The sequence below is a fragment of the Rutilus rutilus genome (assembly GCF_951802725.1).
Source record: "Rutilus rutilus genome assembly, chromosome: 24".
Classification (NCBI taxonomy): Eukaryota; Metazoa; Chordata; class Actinopteri; order Cypriniformes; family Leuciscidae; genus Rutilus; species Rutilus rutilus.
In genome coordinates this window covers 3,677,640-3,694,760 of record NC_140228.1, presented here as the reverse complement: position 1 = coordinate 3,694,760, position 17,121 = coordinate 3,677,640, and the positions used below count along the sequence as shown (strand labels likewise).

Below are 17,121 nucleotides of genomic sequence, written 5' to 3'. Positions count from 1 at the left end.
CCAGTCTCTCAGGCTTTGTTTCAGCTGCTGTGGGTTATTTTAAGAGATGGACAAAGTGGGACGAGATGATTCACATACTATTGACCAACACAACACACACTAGTGGAGATGAGACACAGTATTCTGACATGAAATGCTGCACAAATACTGATTAACCTCAAACAAATATAAATAAAACACTACACCTAAAATTAGATATAATGAAGATTTATTATTATTTTATAAAAATGACAGGACTGGATTGTAAAAATGTCTCATAAGTTCACAAGACGACATATATAACATAAACATATACATTCATAACAATTTGGGTTCCTCATTTCTTCATTGGCAGAACTCTTTGGAAAACCTGTAGGAATCTTTACAGAAAGGGCAGTTCTCTGGATTTACCATGAGTACAGACAAGAGACTGGTCCAAAATAAATCATTTTTTTATCAATATTGTTTTTTTAATCTTTGGTGTTTTTTTTTTCTTTCTTTTTTTACAATGATCTACTGTACATTCAGTACATTTTTGAGGTTGGATGTCAGATTCATTTAAATCCAAAGTATAGTTGAAAATAGTGAACATATAATTAAATAATACTGTAAGGAAAACTTTAAATTCAGAAGTTGTTTAAAATGGTAATATTCTTTTAAAACTTCATACTTTTTTTTTCCTGATGACAGTAGGATTGTACAAAGTTCAAAACTTATGGCAGTTTCTCTGAAAACCATGCATATTTAATGTTGTATTAATATGTATTGATTGTTTTTCAATCTCTCAGTGTGTAATGTGTGTTCAGAGCGTCTGTTTGGATGATTTTGAGAGCCATTTGAAGCCAAAGTTTGAATCAGATTAACAATAATGTAGTTTTGAATAAATTGTTGGTCAATTATTTTATTTTTGTGGTTTTGAATTAGCAGTTATAGCTTTAAGAAATGTGTTAACATTTTCAGGAAGTGTGTCCTAGCAATGAAGCACAAATAAACATTTTTTTTTTTAAATGCACCAAAACTTTATTAATAATGAGACAAATGTGATACAAGTGAAAGCATTTCATATTATTTCTGTACTTTTTTCATAAGACAAAATGTTAGCACCATCTCAAAGACAATCGATGAAGCAATAAACATGTGAGCCCCAAAAAATGTATATACAGGTAAGTCCAGATTCATAGTCCAGTAGAGTTTTTATTAAGTTTTTTATTACACAACTGTCTCTCACTATATCTCATGAAGGATGATACTCATAATTGTCTCATATGGCCTCTAGGTGGCAGATCTTAGTGACTAACAGTTTCTACAGCCACTGTGACGGTTTTAATGCACATCATTTTCCAAAACATATAAATTCTATTTACTTGTTGATTTTACAATATAATAATTGTATTATTATGCGCTCTCTCTGTAGGCATATTCATATTTTGCCTTTATGTGGAAAAAATCCAGCAAAATGCGCCGGCGCGTTTGTCGACCCCAGAGGATTAACTTTAGCCTAACCATAAATTGTGATTGTATATATGATCACTCACATCAAGACGCCGCTGCGGTGGTGGAGTCCATGCAGGAGGAGCAGTGTTTGGCACTGCATCGCTTTTCAGCGCGAGCTGTGTGGAGAAGCACATTTCCACCTCTATTGCGTTGGAGAAGCAATCCCGCATAAAATGCAGGTTGCACACTTGAGCTCCACTGGCGCCTAATTTCCAAGTCTGCTGGAAAGCTATGCAGTCCAGCAGTGATGTTGCAACCAGCAACACTACACCTACTTACCATCCTGACCACTGTACTAAATACATTTACATTTAGTCATTTAGCAGACGCTTTTATCCAAAGCGACTTACAAATTAGGACTAAAATTAAGCGAGTCATCATGAAGAGGCAAAAAACAACAACAACGCAAGAAGTGCTCAAAATACGAGGTTCATGCATTATTCAGAGTAGCATAAGCACGATAAGTGAGGTTTTAAAGGGAACGTTTTTTTTTTTAATGAATATAGATAAAATTACAAACTTGAAGCTATCCTAACTGATACGTGGTAGCTCGCATAGATATCCATATAAGGCTAGATGTCTTAAGGCGGAGTCACTTCCGGCATCACTGGCGGCCATCTTGCCACAGGGAAGCTGTGAATTAAGGTGAGTGATCAGCACGCACACAAATCCTCTTATCTCGCTGAAATCTTGATGGATTTACAAACTTTTTGGTTTCTTACAAACATTATTAAAGTGGCTATAATTCTTTCATATGGAAGTCCATTGTTATAATTATTCATATGTATGCAGTGTCATAACTACATCTCTGACGTTTATAACAAACCAAACCGTTTGAAAATCGGTAGAAAATTGAGCAAGTTATGGTTACTTAAAAGTACATGCACCATGTTACGAGTGAGCGAGCTCCCTGTGGTAAGATGGCTGCTGTGTTTGGACGTCGACCTCCATTGGCCAGCAGCGCGGACAAGACATCTAGCCTTTATTATATGATATCTATGGTAGCTCGTACCAAGGGAGGGCATGGTGAGCTGGAACCTGCTTACGTCACGTGCCACCGCTTACCACAAACATCCAATAGGAAAATTCAACTGCAGTAGCCACCGTTCAACCTGAAGAGGGCAGCACTCAGACATTGTTACACCATATATTGTATTTGTATTCATTTATTTCCTTCAACTTCTCAATCAGAAAATCAAAATGTTGGACTATGATCAGTGAATCAGTGTTGAGTGTGATCTTCTCCAGAGTTTCCACACAGTGAAAAGCTTCATTCACCAGCTTTATTTTCTCTTTCTCTAATTCTTGCACTTCTTCTTCCAGGTTCTGGACCACAGACACACCGTCACCAACTTCATACTTAAAGTTCTTATTTTCCATGCTCTGGTTCAGAGCTTCTTGAGTTTGTTTCAGCTCATTTTGCTTTAGTTCTATAATTTGAACATGTGTTTTTAGATTAGAGATATTTACCTCCAGCTGTTTCCGTTTCTGCAACACATCCCGAGTGATCTTCAGGGATTTTGGTTGTATTGTGTCAAGAAACTTGAACAATCCTTCCATTCCTCTAAAACTGAGATCCCATGAACGATCCTGCATCATCTCATATTCTTCATCATCTTCATCATCAGCTTCTGACTGACAGTTATTAAACAAGAAATACACTGGCTGATTCGTGTCATTCACTGCACACTTGACTTTAGCCTCTTTAACAGCCGTCAGGACATTTTTAGGTCGATTTCCATCTGAGTATGTGAAGAGCAAGACAATGTTTTCAGCAGTATCTCTCCCAAATAAAGACTGAACAGCATCAAATATATATATATGTCTGTCAGAGAGTCGATTTTGATGTGCCATAATCACCAGACACACTGCATGTATTTCATGAATCCCTTCTTCAGATTTACTTAAACTAAGCAAACTCTCAGCGATCTGTTTATCTTTCTCAACTCCACGAGTGTCTCCATATCCTGGTGTGTCGATGATTGTTAGATCAGTTTTACTCTCTTGTAGATAAAACCCATAAACAGTGATGATGGAGGTCTGACTGTGAACTGATGTTCGGTCACTCTGATCATCTGTGATCTCAAACCAAACCTTGTCTTCTCTCTTCACACCCAACATGTGGTTGATCATCGCATTGACCAGGGTTGTTTTTCCTGTTCCTGTTTCTCCCACAATCAGAATGGTTTTATGGGGTTTGTTTTTGTCTCTCTCTCCAAAGGTCATTTTTCTATATGGTTCAGATTGATCAATATTGTCTGTCTTTGTTTGCAGACGATATCGAGCAGGATTTCCATCTTCAGTTAAGCTGCTTCTCTTGATGAGATAATTTTTGTTCTGTATGTAAAGCACAAAAACACAATACCAATAAAGATGGTCATGCATAAATGTTCTACAGTGTCATATTTTTAAATCATCATCATATTATAAAACATCCCTGGTATAATAAAGGCCCTTTCACACTAACTCAACCAAGAAAAGGTAAGTATTATACATTTATTATTTGCCATTTCCCCTCATATGCTAAATGCCAGATTATGCTTAATGTAATGTTTTCTGTTTTGTATACTTTTGTAATTAAATTCTTTGTTAGTTCATTTGCATCCCACATCCAGTCTTCTGTGTTACTACAATGCTTCTCATGTGAACATCTGACCAGTGATTGTGTTGAAGGATACAAGTCATGTGAAAACACCTCAAGATTAGAATAACAGTGTTTAATGATGTAGTAAAAAATTCTATAGCTGATATTTCATAAATGTTCATCATACCTTTGTTATAATTGTGGTGACATCAGATTCAGCTGTGTAGTTGAGTTTTCTCACTGCTGCACATTTAATATTGTACTCAGTATCTGGTCTGAGATCAGTCAGAGTAACTGTATTCTGGTTCTTTGACACAGTTTCAGATCTCCAGTCTTTCTCTTCCTTCATTTTGTACAGTAATTTGAGCTCCTCTGTATCAGGACCCGGTGGAGACACTTTCAGAACCACTTGTCTATATCTGACCTGTTGGACAGTGATCGGACAGTCTGGTTTTGATGGAGGAGTGAAGCAAACAGCTTCATTACATCCATTTTTATACAGAAGAATGCAGGAACCTGGATGCTTTTCATTCTCTTTTATGGAAACCATAAATTTATTGCTTTGACTGGTATATGACTTCATCAGCTCTTTAAACATGTTTAAATGTTCTCTCATTTTCTCCCTGATGCTTCCAGTGAGCCATGATTGAGACGCCACATCAGGTTTCTTCTGAGGATTTCTTATATAATTTTCCTGCTCATTAAGCAACTCATCTGGCTGCTCAAGAGAACTGAAAGTGTAGCAAAACACCTTCTCCACCTGAATATCAGACAAATACGAGTCCAAGCTTCTGTTCACTTCGGCTCCAAAGTCCATTAACTGTCGAAGAAACTCATTAACGGTGTTTAATTCATTATCTTTCACTGTGATCCACTCTTTCAGACTCTTTTCATTGAATGGAGACTCATCATGAGCTTGAAGAAGATCCATCAGAGCACGAGACTCTTTCTCACAGGCTTTCACTGACTGGATCACAGATTTAATTCGGTCACTGAAATCTTGTCTGTACATTTGGCAATTTTGCAGCATATCTTGTATTTTCTTATGAAGTGCACTAAAAGTTGTTTTCCTGGTGTTTTCCAAAAGTAAATTACACTTGTTTTCAGTCCAACTGAGATTTTGGATAACAGACTCTTTGGCCTTGATGAGATCCTGGTTTATGACTGTGAGACGCGTCACATCACTCTCTACGGTGTAGTCAAGTTTTCCCACCGCTGCACATTTAATATTGTACTCAGTATCTGGTCTGAGATCAGTCAGAGTAACTGTATTCTGGTTCTTTGACACAGTTTGAGATCTCCAATCTTTCTCTTCCTTCATTTTGTACAGTAGTTTGAGCTCCTCTGTAGCAGAACACGGTGGAGACACTTTAAGGACCACTTGACTATATCTGACATCTTCAGTGATCGGACAGTCTGGTTTTGATGGAGGAGTGAAGCAAACGGCTTCATTAGATTCATTTTCATACAGAAGAATGCAGGAACCTGGATTATTTTCCATTTCTTTTGATGCAACAATGAATTTTACTGATTTGATATGGTTTAAAACAATCAAGTGTTTAAATACCCTCAGGTTGTTCCTCATAATCTTTTGGATGTCAGGCGTGAGCCAAGTCTTGTGTTCTTGTTTCTCATAATTTTTTCCTTTCGTTGAAGAACTCAGGAAGGCCATTTGTTTAGAAAGCAGAACATCTGTCCAGCTCAATGATGTGAAAGTGTAGCTGACCAAATGTTTAACTTCCAGATTCATAAAATTTTTATTGAGGTTGTTTTCTACCATTGCTCCTGAGTCATTCAGTTGTGTGAGCAATGCTTTAATACTGTCAGATTCTTCCTCTTTCTCTTTCAGCCATTGTTCAAGAGCGCTTCTTTCAAATGGAGATTCCTCATGATCTCGTAGAAGATCGATCAATGCTGTGTCCTCTATGAATTTTCCACGGATCTTTGGTAAGAGAGAGCCGAGTGTCTTCATGAGACTCAATCTGCACTGGTAGCAGTTTTTCTTCATGTCATTGATTTTGTCATGAAATGCAGTAAATGTCGAAGCTGGCGTGTCTGTCAGAAGATCACTGCATTTCATCTCAGTCGTACTCAAACTCTCAATTACAGATTCAACGTCTGAGGTTAAACCTGTGCTGATTTCATGTTGAAACTTTACAACTCTTGAGAAAAGTTTGTCTAAAGGATAAAGCCAAACTCTCAGAGGAACCGCAAGCTCTCTGTTTTCTCCCAGCAGTTTTGGAAGATCTCCAAAAACCTTCATAGCATCTTCAAAAGTGGTCGGGTTACGTGGTAGCTGGAAGTCACCATAAAATGTACACTTGAATTTTTGTGCAGCAGTTTTCAGATTTTTATTCAGATTAATGTTTGCACCAGCTGAAATGCCATTAAGCTTCCCAAAGACAGCTTCTACTTCTCCTGCTATCACTCTCTTGTCTTCATCAGATGAAACTTCTCTATCAAAAACAAAGCAGGCATCTGCTCCGTACAGCACTGCGGTCACTACATGTGTGGCAACGTCATCGTCATAGTGAGCCATGTCTCCAGCAAAGTGGTTCATGATCAGTTCTTCAAACTTAGTGGTTGAATGATAATGTAATGTCAGTCTCTGTTGATTGAATGATTTCTTGGTGTCCTTGAGATAATTGGCAGCTCCAGTTACACTGATGAGTCCTCCTAAAACACTCAGTTTCAGACTACCATCAATATTCAGCAATCTAGATTTTTCCTCAATCGAGTCTGAAGCGATGACTGTGAAAACTGTATTGATTTGGGGTTTCTCGCTTATGTTCTCCTTCAGCTGCTCTTTACTCCAAAGTCTGATTCCTGTAATGGAGAATTTTATTTATGTCTAAATACTTTATTCATTAAACAGTAACTGAATCAGCCCCTTTGCAAAATGCAACTTACATTTTCTCCCAGTAGAACAACACCACATTTTTTTGTGTTTCTTGCCCCCATTGACCATTCTCTTACATTTAATTTTATATTTAATGTATTTACATACACTGTAAAAAGTTTAACTATTATTTATTAAAAGAAATTTGGTGAAACATTTTTACACTCAAAATTTTTTGGTAAATTTTAAAGCTGTGAAATCAGTGAAATATACTGTATGAATTGAGTAAATGCAAGTAAAAAGTAAATCTGAGTAACTGTATCTGGTACATTAACAAATATAATTGAGTAGAAATAATTTAACATTTAAACATTTAAAAAACAATATTTATAAGTAATAATAACTGTTTTTATTTATAAGTAATATTAACTTTTTTTATTTCCTCTAAACCTTTGTAAAATAGTACTCCATACAACCACCAGTATACACATGTTACATGACATTGGCCTTTATTGTCGATGAGTACAGCAATTTTTTTTACAGCAAAGTTTTAACATGTATACAATATTTCCTACATTTAAACTCATTTAACAAACATTTTAGAAGTAAAAATGAAACATTTAAACATTCAGGTAGCCTAATTCAAGTGTAATCAACCAGTCTGTTATCCAATATCCACCGGATCAGCGCTGGTTCTTGTGCCGGAGACGAGCTCGCGCTGTTCGAACTTCATACCGCCGTCCTGCATTTCACTCATAGCCGAAAGATACTGCGAGCGACTGACTCCATAACCTGCCAATAAACAAACAGTGACAGTTCTGAGGACATTTTATCACCCAAATTAATTATATTCATTATCATTAGGAATAAAGTCGTGTGTTTATGCAAGGCGTTTCAATCACAAGAAAAGACAGGCGCAACTCTCCTTTAGGTGTCGAATTACGCCTCTCTGTATGTTATTTTGCATTAAATAAAATGATTTAAAGCACAGTAATGATTTTAAAGATAAAATAAAATATACACAAACCTGAATTTCAGAGGAAATGCACCAAATCTGCGACGCTGAGAAGAGGAGAGGAGAACTGTTGTTCTGGAGACTGAAGTGAGTTCAAACAGCCCGCGCTCACTCAACCAACCGTCACGTCACGTCACGTCACGTCAAAGGGTGGGGGAGGGGTGCATTGTTTTAATTGAGTAAACTTACTCAATTTCTTAAGAGTGTTAAATATATTAATAATATTGATTTGAATTAAGTAATAATTTTGTTTCTTGAAACAGATCTGTTTTAATTCAACATTCTCAAATATTTTGATAGAAATTTTACAAATATATTAAGTGTATTATAAAGAAATAACTGGTTAGTCAAATACTAAATAATTTTATTGAAAAAAACTTAAATATATCTGTAAATTTTAGATAAAATTAACTGTTGGATTTTTACTCAATTATTTTGGTATGTTTAACTCAAACAATCAAGTAAACGATATTCAGAGATTTTATTAAGTTAACAAAGTTAAATATTTCTGTAATATTTACTAAGCCACAGAATAATTTTTTAGAGTGTAAATGACTCTGAGCAAGTGAATCAGTAAATATAAACACTGGCTGACAATCACATTAATAATGCCAACAATCATATTGCAGAGCGACCAACACTCTCGCAGCCTGTTACAATTCCTTCCCTCGAACCTTAAAAATGTAAGCCCTAAAATTATACTTTTTTTCATTTTTCTATTTTTTTTTCTATTTTTTAATGCATTTTTTAACATGTATTTGTATTTTATTTACCTTTAAATTACTACATTTTACCTATAAATAAAATAAATAAATAGAATTTAAGCACATTCTTCACATTATTACACATTAAATTAAAAAGAACTCAACATTTCATACATAATCCTGTTAATACAGCTCAAAACATCTTACATTGTGTGGCTCTACTGATCTCTTGTGGAACAAAATAATATAACATGATATTTCATGACTCTTGCCACTAGATGGCCTTATAGCTCATAAGGCGAACGAGCAGATGCTTTTATCAAAAGCGACTTACAAATGAGAACAATGGAAGCAGTTAAACTAACTATAAGACAACATGCAAGTGCTATGACCCTTCCCAGTTTAATCTAACGCAGTAAACTAGAGTAAATTAATAAAATAAATGATTAATTAATATAAAATCAGAAATACTGAAGAATAGGGGACACAATACAATTAATACTCAATCTCGATATATCACATAACATTATGATAAAATGGTAATATATTTGCTATGGGGATTTAAAGGCCGTAAGATGTGAATGAAGTGATGAGAAAGCTTTTAATTTAGGGATTTGTGTACATTAATATTGCTAAATGATTTAGTACATTTAATCTTGTAAGTTCTTTACTACCACCTCATAAATAATAGATAAGTTATTTTACTCTAATCATTTAATGAAGGCTTCACAGACTCTGGTGAACAGTCGTTGATCACCTGGTACGAGCGCATCTCTCCTGCAGTCATACAGCATCCCCAGCTGGAAGGGTCTCCCTAGAGCTGCAGTCTCTATTGAATTCACTCCCACTGGATCCATGCTAGACAAAACACAGAAAAGAAGAGATCAACTAATGAGGTTACTGATAGAGGTTTGACAGATAATAGTTAAAGCTAATATTCATAGCTATCAATTCGGAAGTTGTTTCTTAAATATGAACTTTAGCGCCATCTGGTAAGTCTATGAAAAAAGCATAATGCCTTATAATTCCTCAATTTTAATAAACGTTTGTACTGTAGTTATTAAACTTTTACAGTTAGGATAAGTAAGCCCGAATTCCATCTATTTTTTAGTTAAACAAAAGGTGAATTTAAAATATATTTAGATAATGCACAATTTAATGGTTTCTCTAAGCGTCAAATAAACAAAACAATCAAAGACTCAATTTAGCCTATATTATAAGTCTTGTCTTACCCTTTCGAAGACAGTTGAGTGTCTGTTATGACTGGTTCCACAGGCGTCTGGGTAACACAGCAATGCTGCTACATTGGCTAAAATACAAATAACATATTTTCTTTCCACAAAAGACACAATGTCTACTGAAGAAGACCTAAACAAACTGTAGATGAGAGAAAGTCGTCATTTGCGTTTCCACTGAAGGACTTTGCGCAGCGCAAACTGTGATGTTTATGAAGAGAAGCACATTCATATTTAGTAGAGCATATGAAATATGCGGATGTGTCAAAATACGAGGAAGTCCAGAGTCACGGAGAAGAAACAGAGGCACATTGACAAATGAAACATGAATCCACATAAATACGATGACAGTGCATGATTTGTCTGTGTTCATCCAGCAATTTCGGGTATTTTTAAAGAAAGGAATGTGTTGCATTACACATTAATATATTCATAGCCTAGCTTATAGGCTGTAATCCACACATCGCAATTAGATTTCAAACACTCGCCTGTGAGTTATGAGCTGACAAAATTGATTAAAATGTCTTAAATGTTGATGCTTACTGAAATTAAACTAATATAAAAAGGACAAATGGCATTTGAGCTTATTGTGTATTTAGTCTTTCGTTACTTTATATGGGTGGGTATTTATAGTAATCAGGTGATAATTAAATTAATTGAATCTATTATTTTAGGATCCTTCCTGTTCCAGATGACTTTAAACTCTTGCAGGCAAAAATAGGAGGGAAACACCCTCATTATCATGTGATTTAGAGGAAATATTGCTGTTTGATGGCATTTGTAGAACAATTTAATTCCTTTCCTTTTGAACACTCAGAACAGGTTGATAATAAACTGAATCAGATGTGACATTTCATTAAAGTTTTTAGATGTTCTGAAATTTTAACTGTGTGTTTGTGTATTGACAATAACCTTTCAACATGATATAAATCTGTTGTAGAATAAAAAAGAATCACTCCATGATTATCAGGTTATAATCCAAATCATTGTTTAATTAATGTTCTGTGAATACAAATATAAATATGAATATAAACGTATATAAAACACAGCACAATATTAATAAAGCTTATTTGGTAAATAAAGGAAAAATATAACAACATTACAATCTATATGAATAGATACTTGAACAAATGGGGATGGTGTTCAGTTCAATGTACACAAACTACTCTGCCCTACAAAGGCAAAAGACCTTAAAGGGTTACTTCAGGATTTAGCATTAAGCTTTGTATTAGTAGAAAACCTGTAGTATTTTCGAATTACCATGCTTTCCACCCTCATATCCCCCTGAGACAAGAGATTTATGTATTTTTTGTCTGGAAAAAATCCTCCGATGACGCAAAAATCGCCATTTTGCGTCATCGGAGGATTTTCTGGACAGAGGCTAAAGACTACAGCCAGTAGATGGCGTTGTTCCGCATGTTTTCAGCCCGCCCATACAGGGTGGGATCTCACTCACAGAATGTACACAGTGTCAGCCGTCTTTCTTTGGAAGCTAAGCTAGCAGGCTCTTGTTCTGAGGAGAAAGCTGAATAGTAGGAGAAAAATGAGTAAGTAACCATCCTCCTTTTCCCGGACTTGTCCGGCGGGCGAGATCGTTCAAAATGTCCGGGATTCAGCTTTTGCTTTCTGCGGTCGCCATTCATTGTTTACATGCACACCTTTCAATCTAACTGAATTCATTCTGATTGGTGAATCTGAATGTAGTGTTTACATGAACGCTAAACAAGTGATCGGTTGATGTGCGTTTTACCATTGCTAAGAAAAATTCCCGCTCCTCCGTGAGAGATGCGAGACCCGGCGCGTCTCAGTAATGACGCGACCGGCCTCGCGCTGTTCTCCCGCGGCCGTCAGCCTCGTCCTGCTCGCCACAGTAAACATGATGAATGGCGACTGTAGAACGCAAAAGCCGAATCCCGGACATTTTGGACGATCTCTAAATCCCTCGCAAACTCATCACGTAGGCTAGCTTTGTTGTTTTCATCTGCGGACTCTTACCGGTAGGCGTGGCCTCCTAAGGCAGCGAAGCAAGTGCATTCTGGGAGTTGTTGTCTTTCATCCACATAAGCCAAAAATACTTTTTCTGGCTTTTCTCAGTCTAGAAAGCTCCAAATTCAAAAATTTCTTCACATTTCTTCTACTTAAATGACCTATTTTAAATACACATTCATCTTCCCAGAGGTGAAGTACCCCTTTAACTCGCTAGAGTGTGAAACTGGACAAAACAGAAACTTTAAAGTCATTTTTCTCAGACAAAAGTATTATAGGTAGGACTCCCAAAATTTGACAACTAGTTGCTATAATGAAGAAATGTTTGTATGCAAAAAATCTTGAGCTCAAAATTGACCTTTGACCCTTGTTTGGCAGTTACTGTATTCTGCCTTTGTATCATGTGCCAAAAATAAGGAGTCGTGCAAAGGCAAAAGGCAGTAACTGACATATAATCAATATTTGCTTGCTGTCCCCCATACTTACATCCATTATAAGAACACTTAACCAAGGTCTAGTCATCATGGTATGTGTTTTAAATTATATAGAAGACCTTTGGTTGTTCCTATTTAGTGCTATAATGATCAGGATAGTGCGGCAACACTAACAAAGTTAAACAGTATGACAGATAAGTTGCTTTGCAGTACAGTATGAATAAATACAATAAATATTTTCACAATAAAGATAATTTAATTAAAACTGAATACAGATGTTTTCAAAATAATATAATATATAATATATAATATTATGGATTCTCGATTTGTGATGCGGCTGCCAGCTATAACGCACATATGTGCTCTTTTTATGCGTTTATTAGAGGTTGAATTCAAATCAAATACTGGCAAACCACCCATACTACTTCTGAATAGGATGTCTACTTCATAAATTGTATGAAAATGATGGAAATACTTGGTTCAGATCACTCAAAACATATGAAAATGGATACGCCCTTATATGGTCAGTAAGGAAGCTTGGCTGTCCATCTAGTGAAAAAGCTTGTTACTGCGTCCAAATAAAATCTTACTGAAAGCTCATTTTTTGAGATATCAACCTAAAATTTGGAATACAACTTGTCCATAGGTCTATTACAAAGCATTCTTGAATTACAACCTTTTAAGTTTGGATCGTGATTTTCATGTCTATGCTAAAAAAGGGAGGGGTGGGGGTGGCAGTTAAAGGGTTAAAGGCCACCAAACTGCTCAAGATGCACAGTCAACGCGAACTCGACTTGGATTACTGCTTTTTAATTCTGAGATAATATAGACAGAGACAACCGAAAAAAAGTTGGAATTACTTTTACCATTTAGGTTAGTCTACTTTGTACGTTAGCGATAACTAGCTTAGTGCTATGAATTTGTGTAAGATCTGACATGAACACCTGCAAGAAGGAAATATGGCTCAAACACGTATGGATTGTTGTGGATACAGCAGATGACATGCATTGCTATGGATTATGGATTATATCGGATTGCATGGAAAGGTAGGATGCCTGTGTATTTAATAATTGGTTTTCGGTGTCTGATATGTGAGGCGAGTGTCAGCGTCAACGTTAGCGCTAATTTACGTGACACAGATTAAATTTAATCTCCCGGTTGTCACTGACATTGACAGATCTGAACCATCGCCCTGAACGAAAATAACAACATTTATGACAACCTATTAGCTTGCATACCATCTATGTATGGCTTGTTCACCTTGCTTTGTTTCTGTAATAATACAAACAAGCACTCGGCAGTCTACACTTTATTTCAAAGATGACGTCGTCTGTATGTTACGTGGTTTGGTGACAATTAAAGAACGGCAAACTTTGACAGTATGACAAAGCCAGAGTCCAGGGTTCTCAAGTTTAATCTAAAGCTTGGAGTGAGATCACATGCGGTTAGGGGAGGAGCCCTAATGGAGCCCCGCCCCCGCCTGTCCGTCCCCGCCCCCCAATTTTACCCATTGTTCATAATTAACCAGCACAAATTGAAATTATAACAATTGGTAAATCTGATAAATGACAGAGCAATTAATCACATCAAATATTCTCTTAAATGTTATATTTCAAAATTACAAATATACAAAAATATAACAAATTGCTCCAAACAGTTTGGAAAAACAAATCTTTTTGCATTTTGAATGTGTCTACTCTAGTCGTAATGGTATAATGATTTATTGTGTGGTAGGACATTGTGAACAAATGACATAGTATTAAGGTGTGTGTGTACCGGTAAGTATGGCCTGGTAAACCTTACATTATGGGGACAAGATGTCCCCACAAGGATGGCAATATCCGAAATCCTTGTTCGTGTGGGGAAATTTTTTGGTCCCCATGAGGAAACCGGCTTATAAATCAAAAAAGTTATGTTTTTTTGAAAATGTGAAATTGCAGTAAGTTTTCTGTGATGGGTAGGTTTAGGGGTAGGGTTAGTGTAAGGGAATAGAATATACAGTTTGTACAGTATAAAAATCATTATGTCTATGGAAAGTCCCCATAAAAAATTAAAACACTACATGTGTGTGTGTGTGTGTGTGTGTGTGTGTGTGTGTGTACACAAGAGTACACACTGCAGCTTATGAAATGTGTTTTGTGTTGTAAGTGTTTGTTGCACATTTTGACGCCTTGATAACATTGATATATTTAATGTTCTGGCCTAAAAATGTTAGACGAGCTTTCTTAATTCCAACTTACCTTCTCCATCACGACGTGTGTTCGCGTGATGTTGTTGGTTACTTAGTAACGAACGTACGGCGGCCGAGAATTTTCCGTCAACTTCCGTGTGTTCGCGCCTATGGTTCGCGCATCTATGTAACGAACGCAATCTGGCCGAGATACGTGCTGGCGGCAGGAAACTTCACTTTGTGTGCCTGCGCTCGTATACAACGTTATATATAAAGCTTGCAGGACAACTGGCATTGCCTTTTCAGCGTGAGAAATACACGGTGTGGCGTGTGAGCGTGTGAACTGGTTGAATTGCGTGTGTCTCACGGCCAATGCGTGAGACTTGAGAACCCTGCAGAGTACAGTAACATCACAGCGGCACCGTAACATCTCTCTTGATGCCAGGCTAAACAAAGTCAGAACACCTTAACTCAACTTCAGCGTGCTGGAACAAAGGCAAAGAGCCGTAACAGCTGTTACGGCGTTCTGCTGTGGTTTCTCGTATGGTTTTGGAAGTTACGGTTGTCATAGCCCTTTATTTTCTCGCTAAAACAATCAAATTGACTCACGATATTTATTCACATGATAAAGGAGGTCTCAAATACCACAAAAATGACACTAACTCATTTTTGACCAAACATGATGTTACGGCGTTTTGCCTTTGTAGGGCAGTACTGCATATGTGCACTAAAGCTGCTCACGTGAGCATAGCTCACAGCTTTCATGATTGTAGAAATGTGAACATTTATTAAATAAAAAAAACTGTAAAATTGATTCAGTGTTGCTGCATTTCACAGTTAAACTCATAACAGCCTCTTAGTGACAATGATTACATGGCTATTTGTTGCATTTGCAGACAGTATCACTGCTATATTTTCAATATATCTTACTGTATAAACAAATATACAGAATTCATAATCACTATTGTACATTAGTTCATTTAGCAGATGCAGTTTATTTAAAGCAATTTACAAATGGAAAATGCAGGCAAGTGTGATGATAAAAAAAATGTTAGATTCATAAAACATTTCAATTACGATAAATAATAATATATCTTAACATCACACAAAGGACTGCTTTGGAACGGAGCTGAAACATTTTCAGGATCCTGTTTTCAGAGTTTCAGCATCATTTGAAATGAGGCATTATTTGTGTTTATTTTTTGTATTTATTGTATATATATATAAAAAAAAAATCCTCTCTCTTGGTGTCTTCAAGTGTTTTGGTTTTGCAGGTTCATGTATTTCCTTCATCTTCTCAATCAGAAAATCAATGTGCTGAAGTATGAACAGAGAATCAGTGTTGAGTGCGATTATCTCCAGAGTTTCCACACAGTGAAAAGCTTCATTTATCAGCTTTATTTTCTCTCTCTCTAATTCTTGCAGTTCTTCCAGCTTCTGGACCAAAGACACACTGTCTCCAATTCTGTCATCATAATTCTTCTTTAACTCTTCATATGTCCTTTTCTCCTTCTTTGTTCTTAATTACACACACATATATATATATATATATATATATATATATATATATATATATATATATATATTGCTTCTTTGACGTGTTTGCTGTAGTGGCATTTATTTGTGCACACTGTACAGTGATCATCTTTCATCACGCTGCACCATGAGATATGTTTGGCCAAGTTCTGGCCAGTTGCCTAGAATATCAAAATCGACTGCTGGCGGTAGATCCTTTTCCTGTTTAGCATCTAAACTTTGGAACAGCCTTCCCAACATTGTCCGGGAAGCAGACACATTCTGTCAGTTCAAATCTAGACTAAAAACACATCTCTTTGACCTAACATACACATAACACATTATAGACTTCTATAATTCAATGTTAGGCTGCATAGTTTAGGTCAGCCGGAACCGGGAACACTCCCCATAACAACTAATGTACTTGTTGCATCATAAGAAGGATGGCGTCTACGCTAATATTAGTCTCTCTGTTTATCTGGAGGTTTACTGCAGTCCGCTGGATCCAGGCCGAATCCGGATCTGATGAAGGACCTGATCAAGGATAACTAATGATCTTTGCAATGGAAGTGAATCAATCAAAACTATTTTTAGCTGGACAATAACTTTATTCTAGAGCTGCTGTAAAGCCAAAACAATCTCTGTTACTGTAATTTCCTATTATCACTGTAAAGCTGCTGTGTGGAGAAGATGGCGGTTCGGTATCGAGATGTCATCCTCGCCCACATGAAAGTATGGGTGTTAAGGCTGAACGCAAAGAAAAGTGGACTTTCTCCATTAGAGGACAACTTTTTCAGGTGTGGTGTGGGATTTGACGACAATTCAAGCACATCTATCTCGCGCTCGTACTGGTTCGATCCTCACAGCCATGAGCAAGATAAAGCTAGGCCAGTCACTCACTGTCAAACAGTTTTGAGACTGTTAGGTCTGATGGCAGCTGTGTCCAACGGGATACCTTTTGGCCTGCTGTACATGAGACCTTTGCAGCGGTGGCTCAAGACCAAGGGGTTTCCCTGAGGGGCAAACCGTTCCACATGACCAAGGTTACGCGTAGATGCTTCATACTTTGGTTATGTGGAAAAAGCCTTGGTTCTTGTCCCAGGGTCCTGTCCTGGGGGCTCCTTGTCCTTTAGTCTGTACATGGTTTTCCTGATTGTTCTTTCCTG

General features: G+C 36.7%; 1 protein-coding gene across 1 annotated transcript; it reads right to left on the bottom strand.

Annotated features, from left to right (window-relative positions):
- Positions 1-352: 352 nt before the first annotated feature.
- LOC311284445 (uncharacterized protein) lies at positions 353-10,133 on the bottom strand. The gene is made up of 4 exons (XM_084399479.1): positions 9,848-10,133; positions 9,373-9,473; positions 4,245-6,883; positions 353-3,810 (listed from the first exon to the last, which is right to left on the bottom strand). The coding sequence occupies exons 2-4, from the start codon at positions 9,470-9,472 to the stop codon at positions 2,602-2,604; spliced, it is 3,948 nt and encodes a 1,315-aa protein (XP_084255605.1). The 5' UTR covers position 9,473; positions 9,848-10,133; the 3' UTR covers positions 353-2,601.
- Between the last annotated feature and the right edge of the window lie 6,988 nt (positions 10,134-17,121).